At 38.5% G+C, this 26,636-nt stretch overlaps 1 protein-coding gene across 1 annotated transcript in view; it reads right to left on the bottom strand.

Moving 5' to 3' along the window:
* LOC115834816 (PH and SEC7 domain-containing protein 3-like) overlaps positions 1–26,636 on the bottom strand; it is a 149,605-nt gene that overhangs the window by 99,622 nt on the left and 23,347 nt on the right. The window contains exon 2 of the mRNA XM_030812286.1: positions 20,956–20,999. Coding sequence (XP_030668146.1) covers positions 20,956–20,999 — 44 coding nt within the window. The remainder of the gene's footprint in view (positions 1–20,955; positions 21,000–26,636) is intronic.

Raw genomic sequence — 26,636 nt, 5'->3', positions numbered from 1 at the left:
TGCATCCATGTTGCTGCAAATGACATGACTTCAACCTTTTTCTATGGCTGCATAGTATTCCATGGTGTGTATGTACCATATTTTCTCTATCCAATTGACCATTGAAGGGCACCTAGGTTAATTCTATGATTTTGCTATTGTGCATAGGGCTGCAATAAACCTATGACCTATGAGTGCATGTCTCTTTTTGGTGGAATGATTTGTTTTCCTTTAGGTATATAACCAGCAACGGGATTGCTGATTTGAATGGTAGTTCTTTTTTATGTACTCTAACAAAGTACTTAAAAAGTGCTTTCCACAGTAGCTGAACTAATTTACATTCCCACCAATGATGTATAAGTGTTCCCATTTCTCTGCAGCCCCACCAGCTTCTGTTAATTTTTTTGCCTTTTTAATAACAGCCATTCTGACTGGTGTCAGATGGTATCTCATTGTGGTTTTGATTTGCATTTCTCTGATGATTAGTGATGTTGAGTATTTTTTTATGTTTGTTGGCTATTTGTATATCTTCTTTTGAGAAGAGTCTGCTCATGTCCTTTGCGCACTTTTTTAGTGAGGTTATTTGGTTTTTTGCTTGTTGAATTGTTTAGGTTCCTTACAGAAGCTGGATATTAGACCTTTGTCAGATTCATAGTTTGCAAATAACAACAACATATTTTATATATATCACAAAACCAGAAGTGTTTGATAATGATGGTAATCAGATAAAAACAGCCTTTTTTTCTGTCTTGGTATTTTATCAGCAATTGTGAGATAAGTGAAAACAAAACTGTACTCTTAGAAGAAATAGATATTTTAATTCTATTTTGAAAGAATTTTAGATTTGTGAAGGACAGAATTCCCCTATGCCCAGCTTCTCCTAATGTTAACATCTCCTAATGTTAACATTTTGAAATTTTTTATGATAATATCAATAAAAAATTTCAAAACTAAAAAATTAACATAAGTTTAATACAATGAATTAAACTCGGCTTTATTTGGATTTCGCTAGTTTATCATTTTTTTTCTATTCTAGGATCCTATCCATGATCCCACAGTGCATTCTGTTGTCATGTCTCTTTAGCATCTTCCAGTCTGTAACAGTTCCTCAGTCTCTCCCTGTCCTTTATATGACCTTGACACTTTGAAGAGTATTGGTCAGTTATCTTGTAGAATATCCTCAGTTTAGGTTTTTCTGAGGTTTTCTCATGACTGGATAGAGGTTATGCATTTTTTGGGAATGATTCCATACAGGTGATTTATCTTTCTCAGTGCTTTAGGTCCAGGGGTAAAAGTTTTATTACTGATTAGAATTAACCATGATCACTTGGTTAAGGTAGTGTCCCACAGGTTTCTCTACAGTAAAGTTACTATTTCACTTTGTAAGTGTTTTTGGGGAGATATCTTGTAACTATGCAAATATTCTTATTCTCCTTTACCCACTAACTTTATCTTGTAACAATTGTTATTATGCTGTTTTAATGGTTCCCTCATTTTTTCTAGATTCATTAATTGAAATTCTTTTGTAAGTATGGACACATGGATATTTGTTTTATTCTTTAGGTTATAATCCAATACTATTGTTATTTAATTTGTTGCTTAAATTTTTGCAGCTTTGGCCATTGGGAGTTATAATAAGGTGTGCTCCTATGTCCTGTGAACCTGCCTCATCTTCTAATATACTTCTTTACTTTCAGGTAGCACAAAACGCCTCCAAGCTCATCTTAAATTTTCCTTGTCCTGGCCCCGAAATCAACCACTTCTCCAAGGAGCCTTGGTTCTTCTTACTGGAGAATAGTATTTAGAAACCAAATCTAGGGGCCAGGTGTGCTCACGACTTTGGGGTCCTCTCAATAGACAAAGCTAGGGAGATATAGTTATGTATCATATAACAATGTGTGGTCAACGATGGAAAGCATACAATATATAACCATCGTCTTGTAAAATTGTAATGCAGCCAAAAAAATCCCATTGTCTAGTACTTACTATACTAAGCTTTTCAGTGTTAGAGTATCCTACTTCTATTTATTAAAAAAAGTTAACTGTAAAACAGCCTCCGGCAGGTCTTTCAGTAGGTGTTCCAAAAGAAGGCTTTGCACTATTTACAACACCAAAGACTTGGAACCAAACCAAATGCCCACCAATGATAGACTGGATAAAGAAAATGTGGTACATATACACCATGGAATACTATGGAGTCACAAAAAAGAATGAGTTCATGTCCTTTGCAGGGACATGGATGAAGCTGGAAACCATCACTCTCAGCAAACTAACACACGAATAGAAAACCAAATACCACATGTTCTCACTCATAAGTGAAAGTTGAACAATGAGAACATTTGGACACAGGGAGGGGAACATCATACACTGGGGCCTGTTGTGGGGTGGAGGGCAAGGGGAGGGAGAGCATTAGGAAAAACACCTAATGCATGTGGGGCTTAAAACCTAGATAATGGGTTGATAGGGGCAGCAAACCACTGTGGCACATGTATACCTATGTAACAAACTTGCAGGTTCTGCACATGTATCCCAGAACTTAAAGTAAAATAAAAAAAAAAAAGGCTTTATTATCACAGGAGATGACAGCTTCATGCATGTCCCTGAAGACCTTCCAGCGGGACAATACATGAGGTGAAAAACAGTGATATTGATAATCCTGACCCTTGTGTGGCCCTAAGCTAGCATGTGTATTTGTGTTCTAATTATTTTTATTATTTAAACTCTTAGCCTATAAAGTCCAATGTGTTCTAATTTTTAACAAAAAAGTTCTTAAAAGTAAAAAAGGCAAAATTTCAAAAATAGGAAAACGCTTATAAAATAAGAATATAATGTTTTTGTACAGCTGTATAATGTGTTTTAAGCTGTTATTACAAAAAAGTCAAAAAGTTAAAATAATGAGTTTATGAAGTAAAAAAGTTACAGTATGCTGAAGTTAATTTATAACTGAAGAAAAGGTTTTTAAAAAGAAATTTCCTGTAGCCTAAGTGTACAGTGTTTATCAAGTCTACAGTACTGTGTAGTAATGTCATAGGCTTTCAAATCCATTCACCACTCACTCAGTCACTGACCCACCCAAAGCAACTTCCAGTTCTGCAAGCTCCATTCATGGTAAAGTGCCCTAAACAGGAATACCATTTATAAAAAATTTTTAATGCCATATTTGTTACTGTTCATTTTTTGGTTACTGTTTGTTTTCTGTTTAGATATACAAATACCATTGTGTTACAGCTGCCTACAGTATTTGGCACAGTAACAAGCTATACAGGATTGTAGCCTAGGAGCAATAGGCTATACCATACAGTACACATGATGTTCACACAATGATGAATTCACCTGATGACACAGTTCTCAGAACATATTACAGTTATGAAGTGAGGTATGACTGTATATACAAGTACACTCATGTGTATATACACATCTATATTTGTGTATCCATCCAACCATCCCAATTAATTCATATTAACACCACCAAACCTAAGCCAGCACAAGGTTCATTCCAGCCTTCTCTCACTTGCTTATCTGTACATCTTCAACAGTGAGAAACTGGCTCTCATGATCTGCAATATATTGATTTGTTCCATCTTAGTAAACATATAAAAGAGTTCCAAAATTGCTAGCCTACACCCATGTGAGGAACAAATTTATCTACTAGAGAACAGTGTTTGTGTACACTTCTTTTGTCTTACACTGTTTTCCAAAGTTATGGGTCAGCTCTTTTTTTCTCACTCTCATCACAATGGTTAGGTGAGAAACACATTCCTTTGCTACAGTCTGAATTCTACTTTGCGTTTATCATATCCTGACTGATTTTCTAAAAAAATAAGCATTTTTGAAAATGCATTTCTTGTGATGTTCAGATTTAAGGATTTAGATAATGTACAGAGTCATGTACCCACTACAATGCCAAATGGAACAGTCTTATCACCCCCCAAATTCCCTCACACTGTTATTTGGCCAACTCCTCTCTCCCATCAATTCCTGGCAACTGACTTCCATCCCTATACTTCTGCCTTTTCCAGAATGGCATATAAAATGGTTTCTTGCATTTGACAAAATGTATTTAAGATTCATCCATATTGTAATTGAATCGATAGTTTGCTCCCTACCATTGTAGAGTACCATTTCATTTTATGATCGTGCTAGTTTGTTTATCTATTCATCTACTGAAAGATACTGAGTTGTTTCTAGTTACTATATTTTATTTTTACAATGAAAAACTATTTGTACCTACAACCAATACCATAATAAAAATATAAAAATACAGTACTGTCAGTCTTTCACAGATCAGAATCAATCTGGAAGAAAGATTTCTGTCCTTCAAATTGATTATTCTATTATCACCATTAAGATTCAGTACTGGGCCCAGCATGGTGGCTCATGCCTGTAATCCCAGCACTTTGGGAGGCTGAGGCAGGTGGATCATGAGGTCAGGAGTTCAAGACCAGTCTGGCCAAAATGGTGAAACCCCATCTCTACTAAAAATACAAATATTAGCCTGGCGTGGTGGCAGGCGCCTGTAATCCCAGCTACTTGGGAGGCTGAAGCAGAGAACTGCTTGAACCCAGGAAGTGGAGATTGCAGCGACCCGAGATCGCGCCACTGCACTCCAGCCCGGGCGACAGAGCGAGATTCCGTCTCAAAAAAAAAGAAAAAAAAAAAAAGATTCAGTACTGTTACAGCCCACAGCTAACATCATACTCAACAGTCAAAAGTGGAATGTTTCTCCTCCAAGACCGTGAACAAGATGAGAATGCCCACTCTCACCACTTTTGTTCAACATAGTTTTGGAAGTTTTAGACAGAAAATTAGGCAAGAAAAAAAAAAAAGGGAAGTGAAACTGTCTCTGATGCTGACATAATCTTATATATAGAAAAACCGTAAAAACTACTCCTCCCTGACAACTGTTAGAACTGCTAAAGTCAGTAAAGTTTTAGATTATAAAATCAACACACAAAAAATGAGTAGCATTTTTGTACACTAACTACTCAAAGAATTAAGAAAACAATCCCACTTCCAAAAGCATTAAAAACGAACAAACAGAAAACAAGTAGGAATAAATTTAAGCAAGGAGGTGAAGATCTGTATACTGAAAATCATAAAACATTGAAAAATTCACAAATAAATGTAGAAAAAAATCCCATGTTAATGAACTAGAAGAATTAATATTGTTAAAACATACCTAGTAACCAAATTCCAATGTCATTTTTTATAGGGATAGAAAAAAACACTAAAATTTGCAGGAAACTAAAAACTACTCCAAACAGCCAAAGCAATCTTCAGCAGAAAACCAAAGCTGGAGGCACCATTTTTTGACTGCAAAATATAAAGTTACTGTAATCAAAACAGCATGATACTGGTATAAAAACAGAAAGCGCAGAAAAAAATCCCAAGTAGCTAAGGTCAACTGGATTTCTGGGAAAGGTTTCAAGAATGTATAATGCGGGAAACTACAGAATCAGGTGCCATGGCATTGACCACTGCCTTCCATGGCTTGTGCCAGTCTGAGATCCAAACTATGACACCATCCCCTCTTGGATCCCTACTTTAGGAAAAATAGAAACCAGTCACATGTGCAGCCTACAGACAGGCCAGAATATTGTAATCAAGTCCCACTTTCTTCCTTGCATACCAAGAGAGGGAGTAAGTAATCGGGCTGCTTCCTAAGGACTATGCTATACCATGCTGTGGAGGGAGTTGGGTAAGGGCAAATAACATTACTTTGAAGTTTCCTACTGTTTTAAATGTGGCTTTTTTTTTTTTAATTCAGAGTTTACCTGGTTGCTGTACATCTTTGGTTTTCAGAGCACATTTGAAGTTCTTTCAGATGGTCTTACTTGTTTATGGAATGTTTCCCTAAGAAAACAAGAGCCTGGAGCTTCCTAGTCCACCATTGTGACCCATTTCCCTTTTATTCCTCTAGTCTTAGTGTTATGGGTTTAATTCAGACCCCACAAGAGAAATTAAAGTACTAACTTCCAGCATTTAAGAATATGACTCTGTTTGGAAATAAGATGATTAAAGAGCGGGCCCTAATCCAACAATATTGATGTCCTTATTAAAGGAAGAAATCTGGACACAGACACACACACACACACAAGGAAGACCCGGAAGCTACCACAGGCTAGGAGAGAGGCATGGAGGAGACTCCCCCTCATGGCCTTCAGTAGAAAACAACCCTATTTTCACCTTGATCTCAGTGATCAAGAACCATGAGACAATAAATCTGGGTTTTTTAAGCCCATTTGTGGCATTTTGTTATAGCAGCCACAGGAAACGGATATACTTAGATGCTACCTCACCACAGCTTCAGATTAATTTTATCACTTTTGCAGATGGGAGTGTGCCCTAGAGAAGAAAAACTGGGACAACTGTGTCTCAGTACTTGCTCTTCCATAAACTTCACTGTGATCCTGAATAAGCTGCAGCATCTCTCTAGATCTCAGCCTCCTCATATGTAAAATTTGAAGCTTGCTCTAAGTCAGTAAATACAAGCCATGCAAAGCCTGTCCAGGGAGTGGGAGCCCAGGATGAGTAGAAAGGTCTCTGGAATCCCCATTCACTTTCAAAAAACAGCTCTCGGAAGCAGACTGTGTTCTTGAATCCATTCTAGTTCTAGTATTCCATGATTGTAGAACTCTGTTGATACAGACCAATATATAACCACAACAAAAGATCAGGAGATCCCATGTGTCTGCATAGCATTGACCCTAAATGGAAACCAATGCTGATAAGTTTAGGCTAAATACTGCAAAAAGCCTCTCCTCTATGATATGGAGCAGGTACCCCAAGTTTTACCATGCAAACCTTCCACAACAACAAAACTGCATACATTGTTAAGTGATACGGTTTGGCTGTGTCCCCACCCAAATCTCATCTTGAATTGTAGTTCCCATAATCCCCATGTGTCATAGGGGGGGACCAGTGGGAGGTAACTGAATCATGGGAGCAGTTTCCCCCAGGCTATTCACGTGGTATTAAGTGCTCATGAGATCTGATGGTTTTATAATGCCCTTCTCCTTCACTTGACTCTCATTCTTCTCCTTCCTGCCACCATGTGAAGAAGGATGTGTTTGCTTCCCCTTCTGCCATAACTGTAAGTTTCCTGAGGCCTTCCCACCTCTGCGGAACTGTGAGGAAGTAAGTAACAATTAAACCTCTTTCCTTTATAAATTACCCAGTCTTGGGTAGTTCTTTATAGCAGCATGAGAATGGACTAATACATTAGTAAGACTGCAGGGAAGATGGCAGAAGAAATCCCCGTTCTTTCCTCTCTATTTAGGAAGCAGAACTAATTAGCCCCACTGACCTACCTTTGAGTATCTCAAAAGGGAAACTCAACACTTGCCCTCACTACTTCTTTGGCATCATGTAAAGCACTCTATCCCTTTTGCCTTAGTGTGTGGCAAACCCAGTGGGGCAGAGCTCACCTCTGCACCTTTAGTTCTGATTTCACAGCCTGTAATACGGTTACGCTGGCAGACTCAGCAGGCTTGGTGGCCACTCAGGTCCCAATCACATTCTCCAATATAACTTTCTGCAGGTGCCTTGCACTTTGCATTACACAGCAGAGGCTTGACTTCATTTCACTCAGCACTCTGCTCTGTGTATACACTCCTCTAGCCAGAACATTACAGAAGGGTAGGGGATATAAATCAGGTCCCAAACTCCACCTTGTACCAGCAATCATTACCATGATCCCTGTAACTTAATTTCCTCACCTTACAACCAGCCTAGAAGCTAGATGTTACCAAATCCCTGCTCTCCTCCAGGAAGCAATACTTGGGAACTGTTATCCCTGGGCATCTGGGCCAGCTGAGTAGTGATGGGAAGGAGCTCTAAGTTGCCAGGCAGTGTGTGCTAGGCAGTGCTGATATCATGATGATTAAGACCCCTCAAGGGGTTCATCATCCAGTAGGGGAAACAGATACACAGAATATTGGGTAACACATTTTTTATAAAGTACTATATGTCTCCACAGAGTTGTGTACAAAGCAGTACAGGATCAGAGAGGAGGGAAGAGTCTGTATCAAATATGCTAAATTATAAATGCAAGAAATCCTTGTTGGGTGATGGAAATGGGGTGATAAACTATGGTGTTTGTTACACAACTGTGCAAAGTTACAAACATTGGTGTAGCATAAAATTGGTACACTTAAGTGGGTGAATTTTATGGTATAAAAATTACACCTCAATAAAGCAGTTTAAAAAATAAAGGTGGTGGTTGAATGCAGGGGCAGAACAATAAGGTGGCTCACATCTCAATACTGTGATCAGATCATTGTAGGAAAATAAAGTGAAGAATGAACTTATAAAAAATGTGCTGAGTTATCATGGGGTTTCTATTATACCACATCACATTATACCACGAGGCAGGATGAGTTTAAAATGGATCTTTGTCACTTACCAAAAATAAAAAAGAAAGCATGTAGTTAAATTTTAAAATTCTGCTGAAAATATGAATTACATTCTATTCTCTAAAAATACCTTATTTTGACACAGGAATCCTAAAAGTAAAAAAGAGACTATGCTTTTATTAAAAATGTTAGGCTTCATCACTAGCCTTTTAATACCAAGAAAAATGCTGCCAGATATGAGAAAGATGTAGGCTAGTAACTTGGCTTTCTAAATAAAGGATCTGACCATATGTACAATGATTGTAGTATGCTTTCCAAACCTAGGCAAACTTAACCAATGGTTAAAAAAAGTTTCTGAAAATACACTGGGGTCAAGCCAGATGTTAGGTATTTCCAAAAGATCTATTGGAAAATTTTTAAGGGGCAACTAAAAATAACTTCCTTCAGTATTCTTGATCTGGCTAAATTTTCTCACCTTTAAAAAATATACATGTATGTATAAATTATAATGTACGAGTACATAAACGCTCAATGAAACAACTACTGTCTAAAATGTTCCTCATATACATATTAAAAATCATTCAGAAACTATATTTATTATATTTCATCTTGTATCATTCCTCATCAAACATCAAGCACTTAGCAATTGATATAGAGGATATAAAATTCTCTATCCTTAGCATACTAAGAAAAATGCTTTCTTTATATCCCAGCCTCCATAATTCTTTGCTCCTCGGTGATTCTAAAAATGCTTTAGGACAAGTAGGCTACTAACATAATCACATTCCATCTGCTCACCAACCTGTCTGCTCTGAATATTCTGAAGTTGAAGATAATGTGAAACGAAGATAACAATATTTGTAAAGTACAACACTTTCATCATATTTAGAAATATTTAAACTTTTCACAATAAACCCCTTAAAATTTGTAAGTATCCATCTCAATCTTATTATCAAGAGAGATGCCACTTAGACATGAAGCAAACAATGTATTGTCATTTTAAAAAAAAATTTGGCTTTTTAAAGCTAAGAACTGGGTGGCAAATCTTTCCAGTTCAGCTGAGAAAACAAGTACTTAACTCTTCAGTGTGAGCTCAGATTAAGTATGAGATATGCTTCAGGTTCTTGATAAAATTACATTTCACAGAGCCATATGAGAGAGCTGTCCTAGTCCATTTTGTGTTGCTAAAACAGAATTCCACTGGCTGAGTAGTTTATAATGAACGGAAACTTATTTCTTACAGTTCTGGAGACTGGGAATTCCAAAGTCAAGGGTCCTGAATCTGATGAGGGACTCCCTTGCTACATCATCCCATTGTGGAAGGTGCAAGGGCAAGAAAGGGTGAGAGAGCAAGAGGGCTGTGAACTTGGTTTTATAAGAAACCCACTCCTGCAGTGACAACATTAATCCATTCATAGCCCTCATGACCTAAGCACCTCTTATGAAGCCCTGCCTAACAGTTGGGGGACATATTCAAACCATAGTATTCTGTCTGTGGCCTCTGAAATACATTCATTTCATCACAATGACCGCAGTTTTAACTCTTTCTAGCACCAACTCAGAAGTACGAAGTCCAAACTCTGACCTAAATCAGATATAGGTCAATTTGAGGCATGATTCATCCTTAGGCAAATTTCCCACCAGCTGTGGGCCTGTGAAATCAAACAAGTTATCTACTTCAAATACTATGGTGAGACAGACATAGATGCTCCCATTCCAAAAGGGAGAAATAGGCAAGAAGAAAGACTTAACAAAACCCAACTCTAAAACCAAAGAGGGAAAACAACATTAAGACTTAAAGCTGGAGAATAGTTTCCTTTGATGTCCCAAACCCTGGGAACACTGGAATTGGGGTTGGGCCCCCGAGGCCTCAGGCAGCCCCAACTCTATGACTTTGCTGGGCACAGACCACCCAGCAGCTGTCATGGAATACCCCACGACATCTTTTGAAATGTAGGTAAAGAAAGCCATGCCTCTACAGCTCTTACATTCTGTGTGCCTGCAGAATTAGTACCACATGGATGCTGCTAAGGTTTATGGCTTGTATTTCCTAGAACAGTGGGCTGAGCTGTAGCTAGGCCTGCTTATACCATGGCTGGGGTGGCCAAGGAATGCTGTGCCAGAATGTGGGGAGCAGAGAACTGAGCGGGCTCTGGTGGAGAGCACCCTGAGCCCATCCCTTGAAACCATTCTGCCCTCCTAGACCTCTGGGACTGTGATGGAATGGGCAGCCTCAAAGATCTCTGAAATGTATTCGGGGGTCATTCTCCCACTGTCTTGATCTTGATCAAGATAATAAAAGATATCGATCCATATCAATATCCTTTGCAAATGGTTGCTTGGCCACAACTGTAGTTTGCTTTCCCAAACATGCTTTATCATTCTTTGTAAGGCCAGGCTGAACATTTTCAAAATCTTTCTTCTGCTTCTCCTTTAATTATCATTCTATCTTTAAGTCATTCCTCTCATATATTACTGTATGTGGTTAAAAGTAGCTACTTAGCTCCATCAATATTTTGCTTTGAAATTTATTGCACCAGATATCTTAGCTCCTTGCTCATAAATTCTGCCTTCCCTAAAGCCCTTGGGCAAGAATACAATTCAGCCAAGTTCTCTGTGACTTTATAACAGGGACTGTCTTTACTCCAGTTTCAAATACCTTGCTCTTCATTTCTACCCGATACTTCATCAAAATGGACTTGACTATCCATGTTTCTATTAACATTCTAGTCATGATCACTTAAGTCATGTCTAAGAAGTTCCAGATGGTCCTTAAATTTCTTGTCTTCTCCTGAGCCCTCACCGAACTGCCCACAATGCTCCATTTGCAGCAATCTGGGCTTTTTCCAGTATTCACTTCATAACTGTCCCAGCTTCTATGGATTACCCAATTCCAAGTCCCCTTCCTTCCACATTTTCAGCTTATTGTTGTAGCAACAGCCCTAATTCTCAGTACCAATCTTCTCTCATAGTCTGTTTTGGGTTGCTATGACAGAATTTCACAAACTGCATAATTTAAAATGAACAGAGATTTATTTCTTACAGTATTGGAGGCTGGAAGTTCAAAGTCAAGTAAGGGGCCTGCATCTGGTGAGGGTCTCCTTGCTGGGGTCTTCTCTAACCCCCACCTCCTCTCTTGTGCTTTGCTGCCTTTCTCCTAGTAAGGCAGAAGGTCAAGAAAGTGCAAGAGAGCAAGTTGGGGATCACAGGTGCTTTTAAAACAGAACTACTCTCATGATAACTAACCCACTCCCTTGATAACATTAATCTATTAATTAGGGCAGAGCCCTTTTCCCTTATGACCTAACAGTCTCTAATTAGGTGCTACCTCCTAACACTGCATTGGGGATTAAGTTTCTAGCACACAAACTCTGGGGACACGCTGACACCATACCAAGAGTCTTCCTTAATTCTAACCACTGAAAATCTTTTTCCTTTAAATACCAAAATCCAGAAGATTGATCCATGTTCAATATCATATTTAGCTAACAATTTTTTAAATTAAAAATACTTTAATGTAGAAAACTCTAATAATCAATAGCTAACAAAATTAAGTGATCTCAGTTCTTTAGTTCAATATTTCCTTCAAGTTAATGGTCAATTTTTCATAACTATGGCATTTCTGTTTCTTTTCTAACAGTCAGGGTGTCTTCGCTGAATATAAATAGAACAATCAAACCAATAATATCCTTTACATAACCACTATACATATACAGATATAACCTTAGTTATTCTTCATATAGATTGTCTTGTAAGTTTGTTATGCCAGTACTAACATTAGCATTATTATTTTACCAAGAGTCCAGCGTGATGCAGTATCTGCCATGTTAGGAATTTGAGTACAGTGAAACAGATAGCAATGACAATGAGAATATTAAATCTCATTCTAGAATTTCAATGAGGTGTAATGAGTATCTAGAAAAGACATTTAATTGTATGAGCACCTCAAGTGGAGAACTGAGTTTTATTCCTTCTGTTTCTCCCAACAACAAATGAATGCACTATTCCTTCTTTGTAGTCAAATATCTCATGCAAATAATTTTATTAATTTTTCCATGGTGAGTTCTCTCTACCTATGACCCTAAATGCCAAGCTACCTACCTCTCTCTGCACACACTGAAATTAAATTTTTGGTTATATATTTAAAATATCTGTTTTATCTATACCATTGTCCAGCTTAATATTTTACCAAGAGTCCAGTATGATATAGTTTCTGCCATGTTAAGAACGTCAATACAGTCTCACAAACAGCAATGACACTGAGAATGTTATTCTAGTATTTCGAGAGGCACAATAGCAACTTCTTCTTGCCTTAGTTTTCTTGTTAGTAATGATTGCCAACCTATAGATGGCTACACTGTAGTTTAAAATGAAAATTACTTTCATTTTAAAGTTCCCTCATAAATGTCTTCATCCCAAATAACTTTTTCGAGCAAGAAAGTTTTCTTTCATTAATCTACATCTGCTATTAAGAAACACGACTCTGATTAACAATTTTATATGCCTAGATTCACCAGGGATTAAGGATATATAGTTATTGAACAAAGTAAGTCATTGCAAAAAAGGAAATTACCATGAGTTATCTTTTTTCAAGAAAATCAAATAATTTTATATCAAAGTAAAAATATTTTAACTAAAATTAGGAAGAACTCTTGATTAGGATGTAAGTTCAATTCTAAAAAGCAGACACAAGGAATTCCAAGTTTTCTTCATGGCTGATTCTAATGTTGGCAAATAAACAAAATGAAGCATTACAACAAAAAAAATGAAAAACTTAAAGGCAACAAATTATATTAAAAAGTGTAAGGTGGTAAAACTAAATCAGTCTAAACTAACAGAAAAACTCTCGGGTGAAAACAAAACTATTTGTCCTTATGAGATTACCATCTCCCACAGAGAAACAACTGAGATTACATTTTAATTAATATGTATTATTACCTAAAATGAAATGAGAATCAATGCTGAGTTAAGTAAAATATGAAAAGGGAATCAAATATTGAAAGTAAAAGAGCCCTAGAAGGCTTCTTTTCTTGGAAAAAGAGTTTTCTTAAGCGTTCACAAAACAAAGAGACTTTGGAAATAGTTACCAATTTCATATTTAGGCCACTGGGTTGAATGAAGAATCAAGATGGCCACATAAAAAACAGGTAATCCCATTGCCTCTATCATCCCCCAAGAATACACACAGAGATGTACATGTACACACTCACACCTTCATGGGCAGTGTTATAATGGCAAAGAAGTGGGAGGAAATCTTTGGAAAGTTTTCTCTACTTCCTAATTTCAGCAAATCAGCCAACAAAGAGGCAGCACTGATTTCCCGGAAAGACCAGTCATGATTTAAATTTGCAACAAGGAAATGAAAAGCCAAACTACAAACTGTTGGTATTTAAAACCACACTTTCTAAAGCTCAGGGCTATCCTAAGACATGACTGGAAGGACAGAAAGATGTCAGTGTGCTACCACCTCACCTAATTAGCCAGAACAATTTAATATGTGAGGGTAGACGGGAAATAGTTTAACTTACTAGCAAATACAGCAAATGTTTTAAACTGTTATTGTTATAAAATGAGCTGTAGGGCAATATGAAATTGCAGGAAAGATTATTCCATGATGCAAAGTTGTAAAATGCTTATCCAGAGTTAAAAAGAACAAATGTGCTAAATGACGAGCAAGGCCAATGCTGCTGTAACTAAAACACGGAGGGGGCAAAAGTGCAGAGGGAATCCAGAAGTTCATTATTTAAAACTGTTTTGTTTTTTTTTTTGCTGACTTTATTAAAATGAGGCAATACATGATTTTTTTTTTTTTTTTTTTTTTAAGCCAGGATAAGGGAGTGATATGGTTTGGAACTGTGTCCCTGCTCAAATCTCATGCCGGATTGTAATCCCAAATGTTGAAGGTGGGGCCTGGTGGGAGGTGGCTCGATCATAAGGGCATTACCCACCTTTGGTACTGTTCTCATGATAGTGAGCAAGTGAGTTGAGTCATCATGAGATCTGATTGTTTAAAGGTGTGGGGCACCTGCCCCCTCTCTCTCTTCCTCTTGCTCCAGCCATGTGAAGTGCCAGCTCCCCCTTCACTTTCTGCTGTGATTTAAAGTTTCCTGAGGCCTCCCCAGAAGCTGGGCAGATGCCAGCACCATGCTTCCTGTACAGCCTGCAGAACAATCAGCCAATTAAACCTCTTTTTATATAAATTACCCAGTCTCAGGTATCCTTTATGGCAGTGCCAGAATAAATGAATTAAGAAAAATTGGTCCCAAAAAGTGGGGCAATGCTATAAAAATACCTGAAAATGTAGAAGCAACTTTGGGAACTGGGTAATGGGCAGAGGTTGGAAGAGTGTGGATGGTTCAGAAGATGACAGGAAGATGAGGGAAACTTTGAGACTTCCTAGAGGCTTCTTAAATTGTTGTGACCAAAATGCTGATAGTGATATGGACAATAAAGTCCAGGCTGTGGAGGTTATCAGATGGCAATGAGGAACTTATTGGGAACTAAAGCAAAGGTTATGTTTGTCATGTGTAAGCAAAGAATTTGGAGGCACTGTGCCCCTGCGCTAGGGATCTGTGGAACTTTGAACTTGAGAGTGATGATTTAGGGTATCTGGCAGAAGAAATTTCTAAGCAGCAAAGCATTAAAGAAGTAACCTGGCTGCTTCTAACAACTTATGCTCATATGTGCAAGCAAATAAATGACATAAAACTGGAACTTGTATCTAAGACTTTGGAAAATTTGCAGCCTGGCCATGTGAAAATTTGCAGCAGGCTGAAGCAATTTGCTTTACTAAAAGGCAGGCAAGTGCTGATAGCAAGAAAATGGGGAAAGTGCCTCAAAGGCATTTCAGAGACCTTTGCAGCAGCCCCTCCTATCACAGGCCTGGAGGCTTAGGAGAGAAGAATGGTTTCATTGGCCAGTCCCAGGGGCTTGCACACGGCCTGTAGCCCCTTTCTTTTGGGTGCTTTCTTCCTTTGGAACAGGAGTATTTAGCCAATGCCCATACCTCCACTGTATCTTGGGAGTAACTAATTTGTTTTTAATTTTACAGGCTCATAGGCACAAGGGACTAGGCTTGTCTCAGATAAGACTTTGAGTTAACGCTGAAATGAGTTAAGACTCTGAGAGACTCTTGGCAAAGCATGACTGTATTTTGCAATGTGAGAAGGACATGAGATTTTGGATGGGCCAGGGATAGAATGATATCATTTGGATCTGTGCCCCCACACAAATCTAATGTTGAATTGTAATCCCTGCTGTTGGAGGTGGAATCTGCTGGTAGGTGATTGGATCATGGGGGAAGATTTCCCCCTTTGGTGCTGTTCTCATGCTAGTGAGTAAGTTACTGTGAGAGCCGGTTGTTTAAAAGTGTGTGGCACTCCCACCCCACCCTACTCTAGCCATGTGAAGTGCTGACTCCCCCTTTGCCTCCGGTCATGATTGAAAGTTTCCTGAGGCTTCCCCAGAAGCTGAGCAGATGCTAGCATCATACTTCCTGTACAGCCTGCAGACTGTGAGCCAATTAAACCTCTTTTCTTTATAAATTACCCAGTCTTAGGTATTGCTTTATAGCACTGCGAGAACAGACTAAAACTGGGAGATTTCTTACAATTTGTAAACACTGTCGAAGAAAGCAGCAATAAACATGAAAGTCAAAGAATGGAAGAGAAGAACATTAATTTTCCTAATAGACAATACTGAACTTATTTTATTTTCCTATTTGGGTTAATTGTTGTATTTTCTAAAGATCCTCATACAGATACATTTTAAGCAATTCCAACATAAGATATAAACTCCCATATCCACCTCAACTCACCTCATCCTACGCCATCCCAATCACAAAGAGTAATTACTCATTTTGTTTATCACTTAGACTGGAAATTTTTTAAAGCCAAGAAAAATGCCTCAATGTTTTGTGTAGTTTTGTTCTCCCCAAATTATCAGCAGGCTGCATGGTGGAAGTAGTTCAACAAATAGATGCTTCACTAATAATAAACAATTGAGCAAAGGAACTTGGAAAGGCAAATGGTCATGGTCCTGTATGACGTACCTGAGACCTTCCACAAGTCAATTGGACTCACTGCACTCTTTATTACAATTTTTGTATTTTTATCTTTGTACAGTCCTCCCTCTCCCCTCAATCTCATGTTGTGTTCTCATTAGGCAAGGATCTGTGTCTTATTCATATTTGTATCTAGGGCACAGCACTGGGCCAGGCACAGGAGAAGCTGGGTAGAGATTGTGGAATAGATGAATAAATAAATGATCCTTGCTACTAACTTAAGGGAAAAACTCTAGTAATTCTATGAGCATTTAATGAGACTAGCAAATTGATACAAAATTCTCTTAATGTGCACTGTATCAAAGGCTAGCATAGAAACATTCAGACTCAATCCCTGCTCTTCAAAGACTTTATAAGACGGTGTGGCTACAGAGATGCCAGGCAGCATGGTGGTGCCATAGGAGGCCATAACAGCTGGGAAAAATCCTGGCCTTCCCACTATACTGGACTTTGGACCTACTGATGAACACTTCTTCACTTAACTTTCCTCATATATAAAGTAAGAACATTAGACAAGATAAGTACCTTTCAAAAAATTTTTAAAGAACATATACCTTAAAAATATTAAATAGAACCCTATACATATATTCAAAGAGATAAAAGTGTAGCTGTTTTGATCAGTTGGACTAGGCATAATACTTAAGGATGCAGAACTGGGTCCCCATCAATTTTCACTCACCCCCCCCAGGTAAGGCCCCAAGGCATCTCCCTGTAACCCAAGGTTACAATGAACCCAGTCAGAAAACCAATGATATAAAAACCTATAAGGTTTATAACAGTTATAACATTCTCCGGTTCAAACATTCAATAATTCTATCATGATTTCTTCTAAGGTTCTAAGATCCACATCAAGATGCCTCCTGTGCAAGTCTTCCATGCATTATCCTACAAATTTTGCAGCATCACCACCTTTCCTGTAACTATTTTCTAAACTACACACTTGTAGGCTTATCTTTTAAGAAATGTGGTTCCTTCATTACCATTAACATCCTTTCTATAGCCTTCTATGGAGCCTTCATTACATATAAACACTATGATCAGCAACAGAGGAGATAAAGGGACAAATCCAGACATGTATCATTTCCTTAAAGAGCTTACAATCTAATGGCACATTACTACAAATAACCATAATGGGGTGTAGAAACTGCTGGTGTCATTAGATAAAGTAAAATGGAAGCTTAAGGCTGAGATCATACTTCTGATTAGCAAGATCAGAAAAAACTTCAAGAAAACAGATGGAATAGGAGCTGGACTGTGAAGGATGATAGGCTTTAAACATAAAAAGATTATGGGACACAGGTTCCCAGCAGAGGTGACTTCACGAACACTGAATGGAGAACAAAATCAATTATTGGCAGAATGTGAAGGGCCTAATTAAAGTTTTACAGCACATAGGAACTTCACAGAGGTTAAAGTACAGGGAAGACTGGAGACGGAAGCCCTTGTTAAGGAGGCAAACACTATAAATGCCTGAAAAACAAAAGAATGGCAGGAGTGAAGAGGAAACATGCTGTTTGGAGCCATTTCTGCAGGGGTTGGAAGTGGTGGCGTGGGAGGGTGTCAAAGATGATGTAAAGGGTAAAATCCAGGTAAGCCGGAAATGCTGGTGTCATTAATAGAAATGGAGCACACAAGACAAGTTTGGAGACAGACGATGAGTGCTAAGCGCCAGCAGAAACATCCTGCAGATAAATGCAAACACTGAATTGAAACTTGGGAAAGAGGTCAGAGCTGTATATATATAGGAAGAATTTTTACAGAAACGGCAGAAGTTTTAAGAGTGAATTGCAATTGCTGAGGAGGAGACTACATTGGAAGAAGACAATTCTAAGTGTCCATCTAACACTAAGGGATAATACGAGGAAAACGGGTCAGAGAAAGTCTAGTTAGAGAGGTATGGGAGAACTGGGAGAGCACAGTGTTACAAGTAATTACATCCATGTACATACACATTTATCAAGGAAAACGCTTAGTTTTTTTTTGAGACCAAGTCTCACTCTGTCACCCAGGCTGGGGTATAGTGGCACGATCTTGGCTCACTGCAACCTCTGCTTCTTGGGTTCAAGCAATTCTCCTGCCTCAGTCTCCCGAGTAGCTGTTATTACAAGTGCACGCCACCATGCCCAGCTAATTTTTGTAATTTTAGTAGAGATGAGGTTTCACCATGTTGGACAGGCTGGTCTCAAACTCCTGACCTCAAGTGATCCGCGCTCCTCAGCCTCCCAAAGTGTTGGGATTACAGGTGTGAGTCACCGTGCCTGGCTGCTTAGTTCCTTTTCTAAAGTATCACATACACTGATATATGTCAGTATTCTCTGAAGGGTGTTCTAAATAAAAAACACATCAACTGAAGAGCAACTTGCTTTATGTTCAGTGTTTTCAAACATTTCACGGTGTCACCCTGAAGGTTACATGAGGCTCAATAATTGCTCAGTCTTGCAAAAGAGGAAACTGAGGACTACGGGTTAACTTGGTCAGTGAACCAGCTACTACATGAAAAAGCTGTAAGTCACACCAAAATATATCTGACTCTGAAATCCAGGCTTCTGAACAAGATGCTCTGCTAACTTCACAAGAAGAAACCAGTTACTGGGTAAACTCCCGCCCCTCCACCCTTGGATAACACGCAAGATATAGCTTTCTTGAATCAAACTCCGACTACCTATAAATGAATAAATAAAATCTGCTCTAACAAATTAAAAAAAAAACCTAGATTTACAAAACAGGTCCTCAAGAGTATATGTATTTGGTTTTTAAAACAACTTCATAAAAGAATCTTCAATGTATTCTCTTGCCCAGAGTGAATATGATGATGCCATTTTTATTTATTTTCTCTAAACTGCATATTCCGTATATGTCAGGATGTCCTTTTTACATTTCAGCAAGATTCTGACTATATCCTTCACAAACTTTTTCTATGAAACCCACTTTTGGTCATGAGAAATAAGCCTAAAGAGGAATGATCACCTTTGATAGTAGACCATACATTCTTAATAATCAGTTTTCCTTGAAATGGCACGCTGCCTTTAAATGAGTCTCATCATGTATATACATACAGACACATAAGCCATATATATATATGCAAATATTAAAGTCTTAACTTTTGACTCCCTAACTTGCAATAGGACCATATGACTCTACAGTGAGTAGAAGCAATTCAAGTGGTGCTGATACTTCAAAAATAAATTCCTGCACATCATATGTAATACATAGTCAACTACTAACCCATGTTCCTCCAACGTGCAGATGATAGAACAAGTTTTATCTCCCAAGTTATGATTCTGTAAACCCGAGTTCATTGCAGAATGCTGTGTTAGGTCACGTGGTAAAACAATACTTAATGAATACTCAGTAAAAATAAAAAAATCCAAGGAGTTCTAATTACAAAAAACACATTTTGACCTAATTTTCTGGTAAGGTAATTAATAATTTCATATTCTTCCATAGTAATCTTATAAAAATTAAAATTTTGAACTGCTATATTGATTAGCGAAATTTTAACAAGAGTGGTATTGTTTTACATAGACCTAGGTGTAGCTCATCTTTAATAGTATTTCTCAAAGTATGTACCCTGAAACACTACATTTTACTGTCAAAGAGAGTCAGGAAACATTACACATTCTATTCCTCTCTTGGGGACTGATAACACACATTGGCATTGGATAAGATCCTAGAAGTTCTGAAGTTTAAATAAAATAGCTTTATTCAATCCATCATCTCCCAAGCTTATTCTATTCAGAGAACCTTTTTTTGGTTGCTGTTGTTGTTTTGTGCTTAGTATCTATCAGTGTCCTAGTATGATAAGTATCACAGGAAACAAACCTGGAAAGCCATGATCTATGATGATAGGAAGGAGATAATTAAAATAAGTGGATGATACCAAAACCATTTGTATTAAATTTTGGAATACATGCTATTCATCAGCAGATTTTTCTTTTAGAATGTTATTTTTTAAAAGATAAATTTAAGGCTGGGTGCGGTGGCTCACGCCTGTAATCCCAGCACTTTGGGAGGCCGAGGCGGGTGGATCACAAGGTCAGGAGATCAAGACCATCCTGGCTAACATGGTGAAACCCCGTCTCTACCAAAAATGAAAAAAAAATTAGCTGGGAGTGGTGGTGGGCGCCTGTAGTCCCATCTACTCGGGAGGCTGAGGAAGGAGAATGGTGTGAACCCAGGAGGCGGAGCTTGCAGTGAGCCGAGATAGTGCCACTGCACTCCAGCCTGGGCAACAAAGACAGACTCCACCTCGAAAAAGAAAAAAAAAATTAAAAGAAAATTAATTACCTACAGGTATAGCAACCACTTTAAAAGCAGAATAGCAACACACTGAGTACCAAAAAACCACAGGATACTCAGGGTTTACTTGTATAAAACCAAAGTAGATTTTACTTGTATCTGGGTTTACTTGTATAAAACCAAAGTAGGTACGACACTTGGTGTAAAATGAGAACTGGCAATGCATATTTAATCCTCCTCTAAGATCACTTCCAAGGCATAAAGACAGTAGGAAAAACGTGAGTAGTTCATTATTAAAAGGCTGACGTCCAGCACACTTACACTGCCCACTCAAGCTTCTCATTCTTGATTGAGTTGTACAGAGCCTGTAAAGAGAGAAAATGAGATCAAATTATTCTTTCCATTCTGTTCCACATTTTGAATTCAGCAAATGACCAAGTAATTCCTTCATAACAGGATAGGCGCGAAGCCCCCCTTGTCAGTCACCTTGGTTTTAGAAAGGTGAAGAATACATGGGGAGGCAAATGAGCATTGGGTGAACAACATTTCATGAAACAAAGAGACTTTCACAAAGTTAAAACTGTCTTTTAAGGGCCGGGCGCAGTGGCTCACGCTTGTAATCCCAGCACTTTGGGAGGCCGAGGCGGGCGGATCACGAGGTCAGGAGATCGAGACCACGGTGAAACCGCATCCCTACTAAAAATAAAAAATAAAACAATAAAACTGTCTTTTATCAATAAGGCACAGTACTGTACTACATTTCACCATAGTAAAATATTAGGATGTGATTAAAATTACACTGTGCATGCTATTTCTCATATTGAAAATATGGTCTTGTAGTTTCATTCAGTTGGACAGTGGAGTACTCATACTTTTTTCTTTTCTTTTTTTCAGACGGAGTCTCACTCCATTGCCCAGGTTGGAGTGCAATGGCACAATCTTGGCTCACTGCAACCTCCGCCTCCTGAGTTCAAGTGATTCTCTTGCCTCATCCTCCTGAGTAGCTGGAATTACAGGCGTGTGCCACCACACCTGGCTAATTTCTGTACTTTTAGTAGAGACGGGGTTTCACCACGTTGGCCAGACTGGTCTTGAACTCCTGATCTCACGTCATCTGCTGGCCTCAGCCTCCTGAAGTGCTGGGATTACAGGCGTGTGCCACTGCACCTGGCCGCCTTTTCTTTTTTTTCCTTTTTCATTAAAGAAATAGAATTGTTTTCATGGCAAATTAAACAGTAAGACACATGGTAGGGGGACTGAAGCCAGACATGGAAAAGCATCTTAGAATAGTTTTAGAGTTTCTATACCACTGACTTAAGCAGTTTTTATTATAAATGTAACATCCCAATTCTGCCTTACAGTTAAGTATTACATTGGGGGGTGTGTGTGGTTGCGGCAGATTGCATAGAAAGCTTCTCTAGACCCTTGGTAACAATAATGGTATAGTTAACTCAGCACAAGACTGCCACCCCGATTCTCCCAGCTCTAGCATTACAAAGGTCCTTGTAGTCAGCTTGTTCCACTATACCAACTACCGAGACACATTTTTTTTAAGAGACAGGGTCTTGCTGTGTTGCCCAGGCTGCAGTGCAGTGGCTATTCACAATCATGATAATAGTGCACAACAGCCTCAAACTCCAGGGCTCAAGTGATCCTCCTGCCTCAGCTTCCTGAATGGCTGGGACTACAGGCACATGCCACAGTGTCTGGCTTTACTTTTAAATTTTAAGTAAGAGGTTATAAGGAACACACAAATGCATTTCTAAGGTACAAAACCACAAGACCAAATTATATTTAACAAAATAACTGTATGCATAACAATTTTATGATGATGTTGGAACATTTTTCCTCAAAGAATGACTTGGATCAATTAGAACTTGAAGGCTTAGCCAAGACTTCATTTACTCTGAGATAGAAAAAAGGGGGATCATATGTCATCTAACCTCTTGTCTTTCAAACAAGAAAAGGCAGGTTCAGAAAGTTGTCCGAGCAGCATAGCAGAGCAGGACTGCCTTGTATTTCTATCCTTTCGCCCTTAACATTGTCTCATTCAAGTGTTTACATGTGTGTAAGCAAACACTGCACACCAATAGTGAATTCACTTTTCAGCAAGATACTTCCAAATTCAGTACGAATTTCAGTTGCAGATTTTGTATTATTTACGACTCAATACATGTATTCTTAGCCAGTATCTTGACAAACTTCATGAAAGTTCTCAATTGTGGCTTTAATAGTCAATTCAACTATTGAAATATTACAGTAGCTAATAAAAACCAGGTCACATTTTGTATTTTTCAGGACATGATATGTATTCTCAAACACAAAAGGGATAGAACATACAATTAAAATACAGCGTATACTGAGGCACAAAGACCATGCTATAAATTGGATATTCGTTTTGAAGAACTCAGGTTTACTGAAGAGCTCCGATCTATGATACAGTTAATGTCTCAGGAGGCTGAACACCTACAGAAGTGCACAGAGAGTTGAAATCTAGCTCAAGTCTTAGGAGGGCTTTTGTTGGATAAATGTCTTTTAAATGAATTATATTACTTGCATGAGCCATTTTGAACCTACAAGTAACAGTGGACTGAGAAACTACAAATGAAAAGAGACAGATCATTAAAGGTTGTTTAGATGCCACTATCATATTCAATATCATCCAGAGTAATTCACAAGGTGGCAAAGATTTTTAAAAATCTGTTCATAAAGGTAGACAGTTTAAATGACAGCTAAGCATCTAGAATTTTTCCAATACATTCATTTCTGTTCTAGCACAAATTTTTTCAAATACTTTTGCCCTCAAGAATATTTTGCTTAAAGAGAAGTAGAATTCTAAATTTAAAAATTCTTGCTATTGAATCAGCCAGATATCTCATGAAGATAATCTATTATAAAGCATCTTGCCGAATTCCACAGACTTGCAGTATTGCAGGTCAAGTCGTCTCACTGTGTAAATAACACAGAACAGATTTTTTATTGTAGCATGCCGAATCCAAACAGTGGATGTCATCCCTATTCTTTTCAGTTGCAAAATTGCAAAGGAATTTTCCTTGTTCTTTGTAGAGCTTTATCATAATTCATTATTTTTCTTAATAAAAGGAAGACACTTTATGAATGCATCCAAAACTTAAATACACTCTCAACACAACTTCCCATCTTTCTATCTACTCAGCCTAGTTAAGAAATGAATTCCCTTGATTCTTCTTTATCTCTAGCCTGACAGTCATTACTTCCTTTCCCGTGTAGCCTAGACGTCATAGTCTCTCACTTCCACCATTCTAGTTAGTATCTTCAATTTCTTTGTTCTGCTGTTATAGTTGAAAATATTAATAGATACTATGTAATTCCTTTTTTTTTTTTGAGACAGGGTCTTGCTTGGTCACCCAGGCTGGAGTATAGTGGTGCAGTCATAGCTCACTGCAGCCTCAAAATCCTGGGCTCAAGGGATCCCCTTGCCTTAGCCTTCTGAGTAGCTGTGGTTACACCTATACAACTCTTGAACAATCCTACTCTGATTTCTCCATATGAAAATCCTACAGATTAGTTAAGATTTATTTTACTTTCAAATGTCAAATACCTAAACACTACCTTAAGGGTAAGGAGGCCTAATTAATGTAGTCAGATCATTAAAAAAATATGCATGCAGTAACCTCAGAGATCCAGGAATTTCTCTCTCATCTCAATTCTCCTCTTTCTACCCCAACCATCTCCAGTCCTTGTTTCTCCACTACACAAGAAACGCATCCAAAACAAGCAACACCTTTTCACAGCTTCTCTCTCTCAATAGTAACAACAACAAACTAGTTCTTTCTCCCAGCTCCAGTATGAAAGGTCCCAGCAGAGGTTTAGTTCACCTATCCTTCCCATGGACAGATCTGTGTGGCTAGGAGATAAAGTTCTATGACTCGGCCCATCTCTGAAGCCAAGGAGACTAGGGGGTTGCAGGGAGGCGGGTATTAATAAGGGTAGCACTGACCTAGCCACTGATAATCCTCCTGAACTTCGCAGCCTCCCCAATTTGTATGTGACCAATTCAGCACTACTAGAGAAAATTAAACAATAGAACAAATTAATGCCATGGAATATTCATCAACTCAAACTTCAGCAGGGTCTTCATTCATGAGCCTCTTGCCATCTCCTCTAAAATGCATCTGCACTAGCACCTATTTCTCCTTTCTGATGGCACGGGAAGAACCAACAAAATGGGATTTCAGAACTGAACTCAGAGATCATGAAACAAAGGTTTCCTTATACAGATAAGGAAATGAAATCCCATGTTAATTAACTTCTCTCCACATCCCTAACTGTTTTTCACAAACACTGACTCAAGTAAATAACACCTCATGTTTACATCAGCTAACTACATTGTCTCCTCCTAAGACCAAACCTTATAGCATCGTATATGCCTGGCCAAAGTCAGAGCCCATTTGAAAAGATAATAAGACTTGTGCCTCTCTTAGAATATATTCAAATAATCTGGTAATGTTCTATTCTTAAAAGATGAGCTTTAAAGAGCCACCGTTGCTAGGACACATGCTTGAAGTGCCTTTGTCAGTGAGGATGATGGGCTGGCTGCACTGATCCTATACTCTCAGTCCATTTAGGACCAAAGGCATTTGTCATGAGAACGGCTAAAACTGGAGGCGTACTCTATGGATCAGGAAAAAAACTTGTCTCCAGCTATGTGAGGGGTTATCTGGCCTAGCCCCCAGAGGGCAGGGTTTGTGGAGGAACATTGCTATGGACTGGTAGTTAGAGCTAAGTGGAAAAAGTTACCACATGGACCTTAATGGGACAGGACAGCCCATGTGAATACACACAGTGAAGCGATAACTCACTGTGGGAGGCTGAAAATGGCACCCCCAATGTCCAGGTCCCGATCTCTAGAACTTGTGAATGTTACCTTATATGGCAAAAACTTTAAAGATGTGATGAAGTTAAAGAACTTGAGATGGGGAACGTACGTGGGTGGGCTCTAAATGCAATCACAAGTGTCTTTATAGAAGAAGGCAGACGGAGATTTAAGAAAGCAAAGAAGGCGACAGGAAGAGGAATATGGAAATTAGAGTAATACACACATAAGTCAAAGAATGCTGGCGACCACCAGAGGTTAGAAGAGGCGAGGAAGAGATTTGGACCCTCCAGAGGGTAAAAAGCCTTGTTGACCTCTTGATTTCAGACTTCTGGCCTCTGCAATTCTGAGAATGCGTTTCTGTTCTTTAAGACACCAAGTTTGTGGTAATTTGTTTCAGCAGCCCGAGGAAACTGATACTTCAGGGTACAAGAGAACAGCAGATACCTAGCAAAGAATGATGATATACCCACAGGTGGATTTCAGGAAATAGTTCCACGGTCAGTCCCTAGGTCAAATAGTCTTTCACCACTGTGGTCTTATCTAAAGATGTGCTGGTGCATGTGAGACTCAACTGAGGAATTTTTAACAACACTGATTATTGTGCACTGTCCTAGATCTACCACATCAGCTCCTTGGATCAGGAAACTGCATGAATATTTCTAAATGCTCCACATGTTACTCTGATTGGAAGCCTTGGTTAAAAAATCACTGCTTTGCAAGCTTACCAGTCTTTTATCTAACTGCAATTTCTGTAACTTAATCCCGGAGCCAGATAGCAATCAGATACCTCTCTCGACACTAGCCAGGACAGAATGACTCTTTGAATTTGAAGATCTTCATTTTTAAGAATGAGAAAGCAAAGAAAATTGCTTAAATTACAGAGGTAAACATATTCTGGTCTAAATTTACTTTTAAGTGTTTGTTCCTCACTTTTGGTTGCTTCTGAGAGACGATAAAATGCAATTTTATTCAAGGCTTTAGCACCGTCATTGCCAGCCCACACAGGGCTCTCTGAAGCTTTTCTACATTACCATGCATTGTGTAACCGTGAGTCTCTCTCTTCCCCTCTCCAACATATTTTGCACAGTTGATGGAATTCGTGTATTTTAGTTCAATCATCTCTAAACTCTAATTAATTTTTTTC

This window comes from Nomascus leucogenys, chromosome 4, assembly GCF_006542625.1.
Source record: "Nomascus leucogenys isolate Asia chromosome 4, Asia_NLE_v1, whole genome shotgun sequence".
Lineage (NCBI taxonomy): Eukaryota > Metazoa > Chordata > Mammalia > Primates > Hylobatidae > Nomascus > Nomascus leucogenys.
Note: the sequence above shows the minus strand (reverse complement) of the source record. Positions and strands in the feature narration are given on the sequence as shown.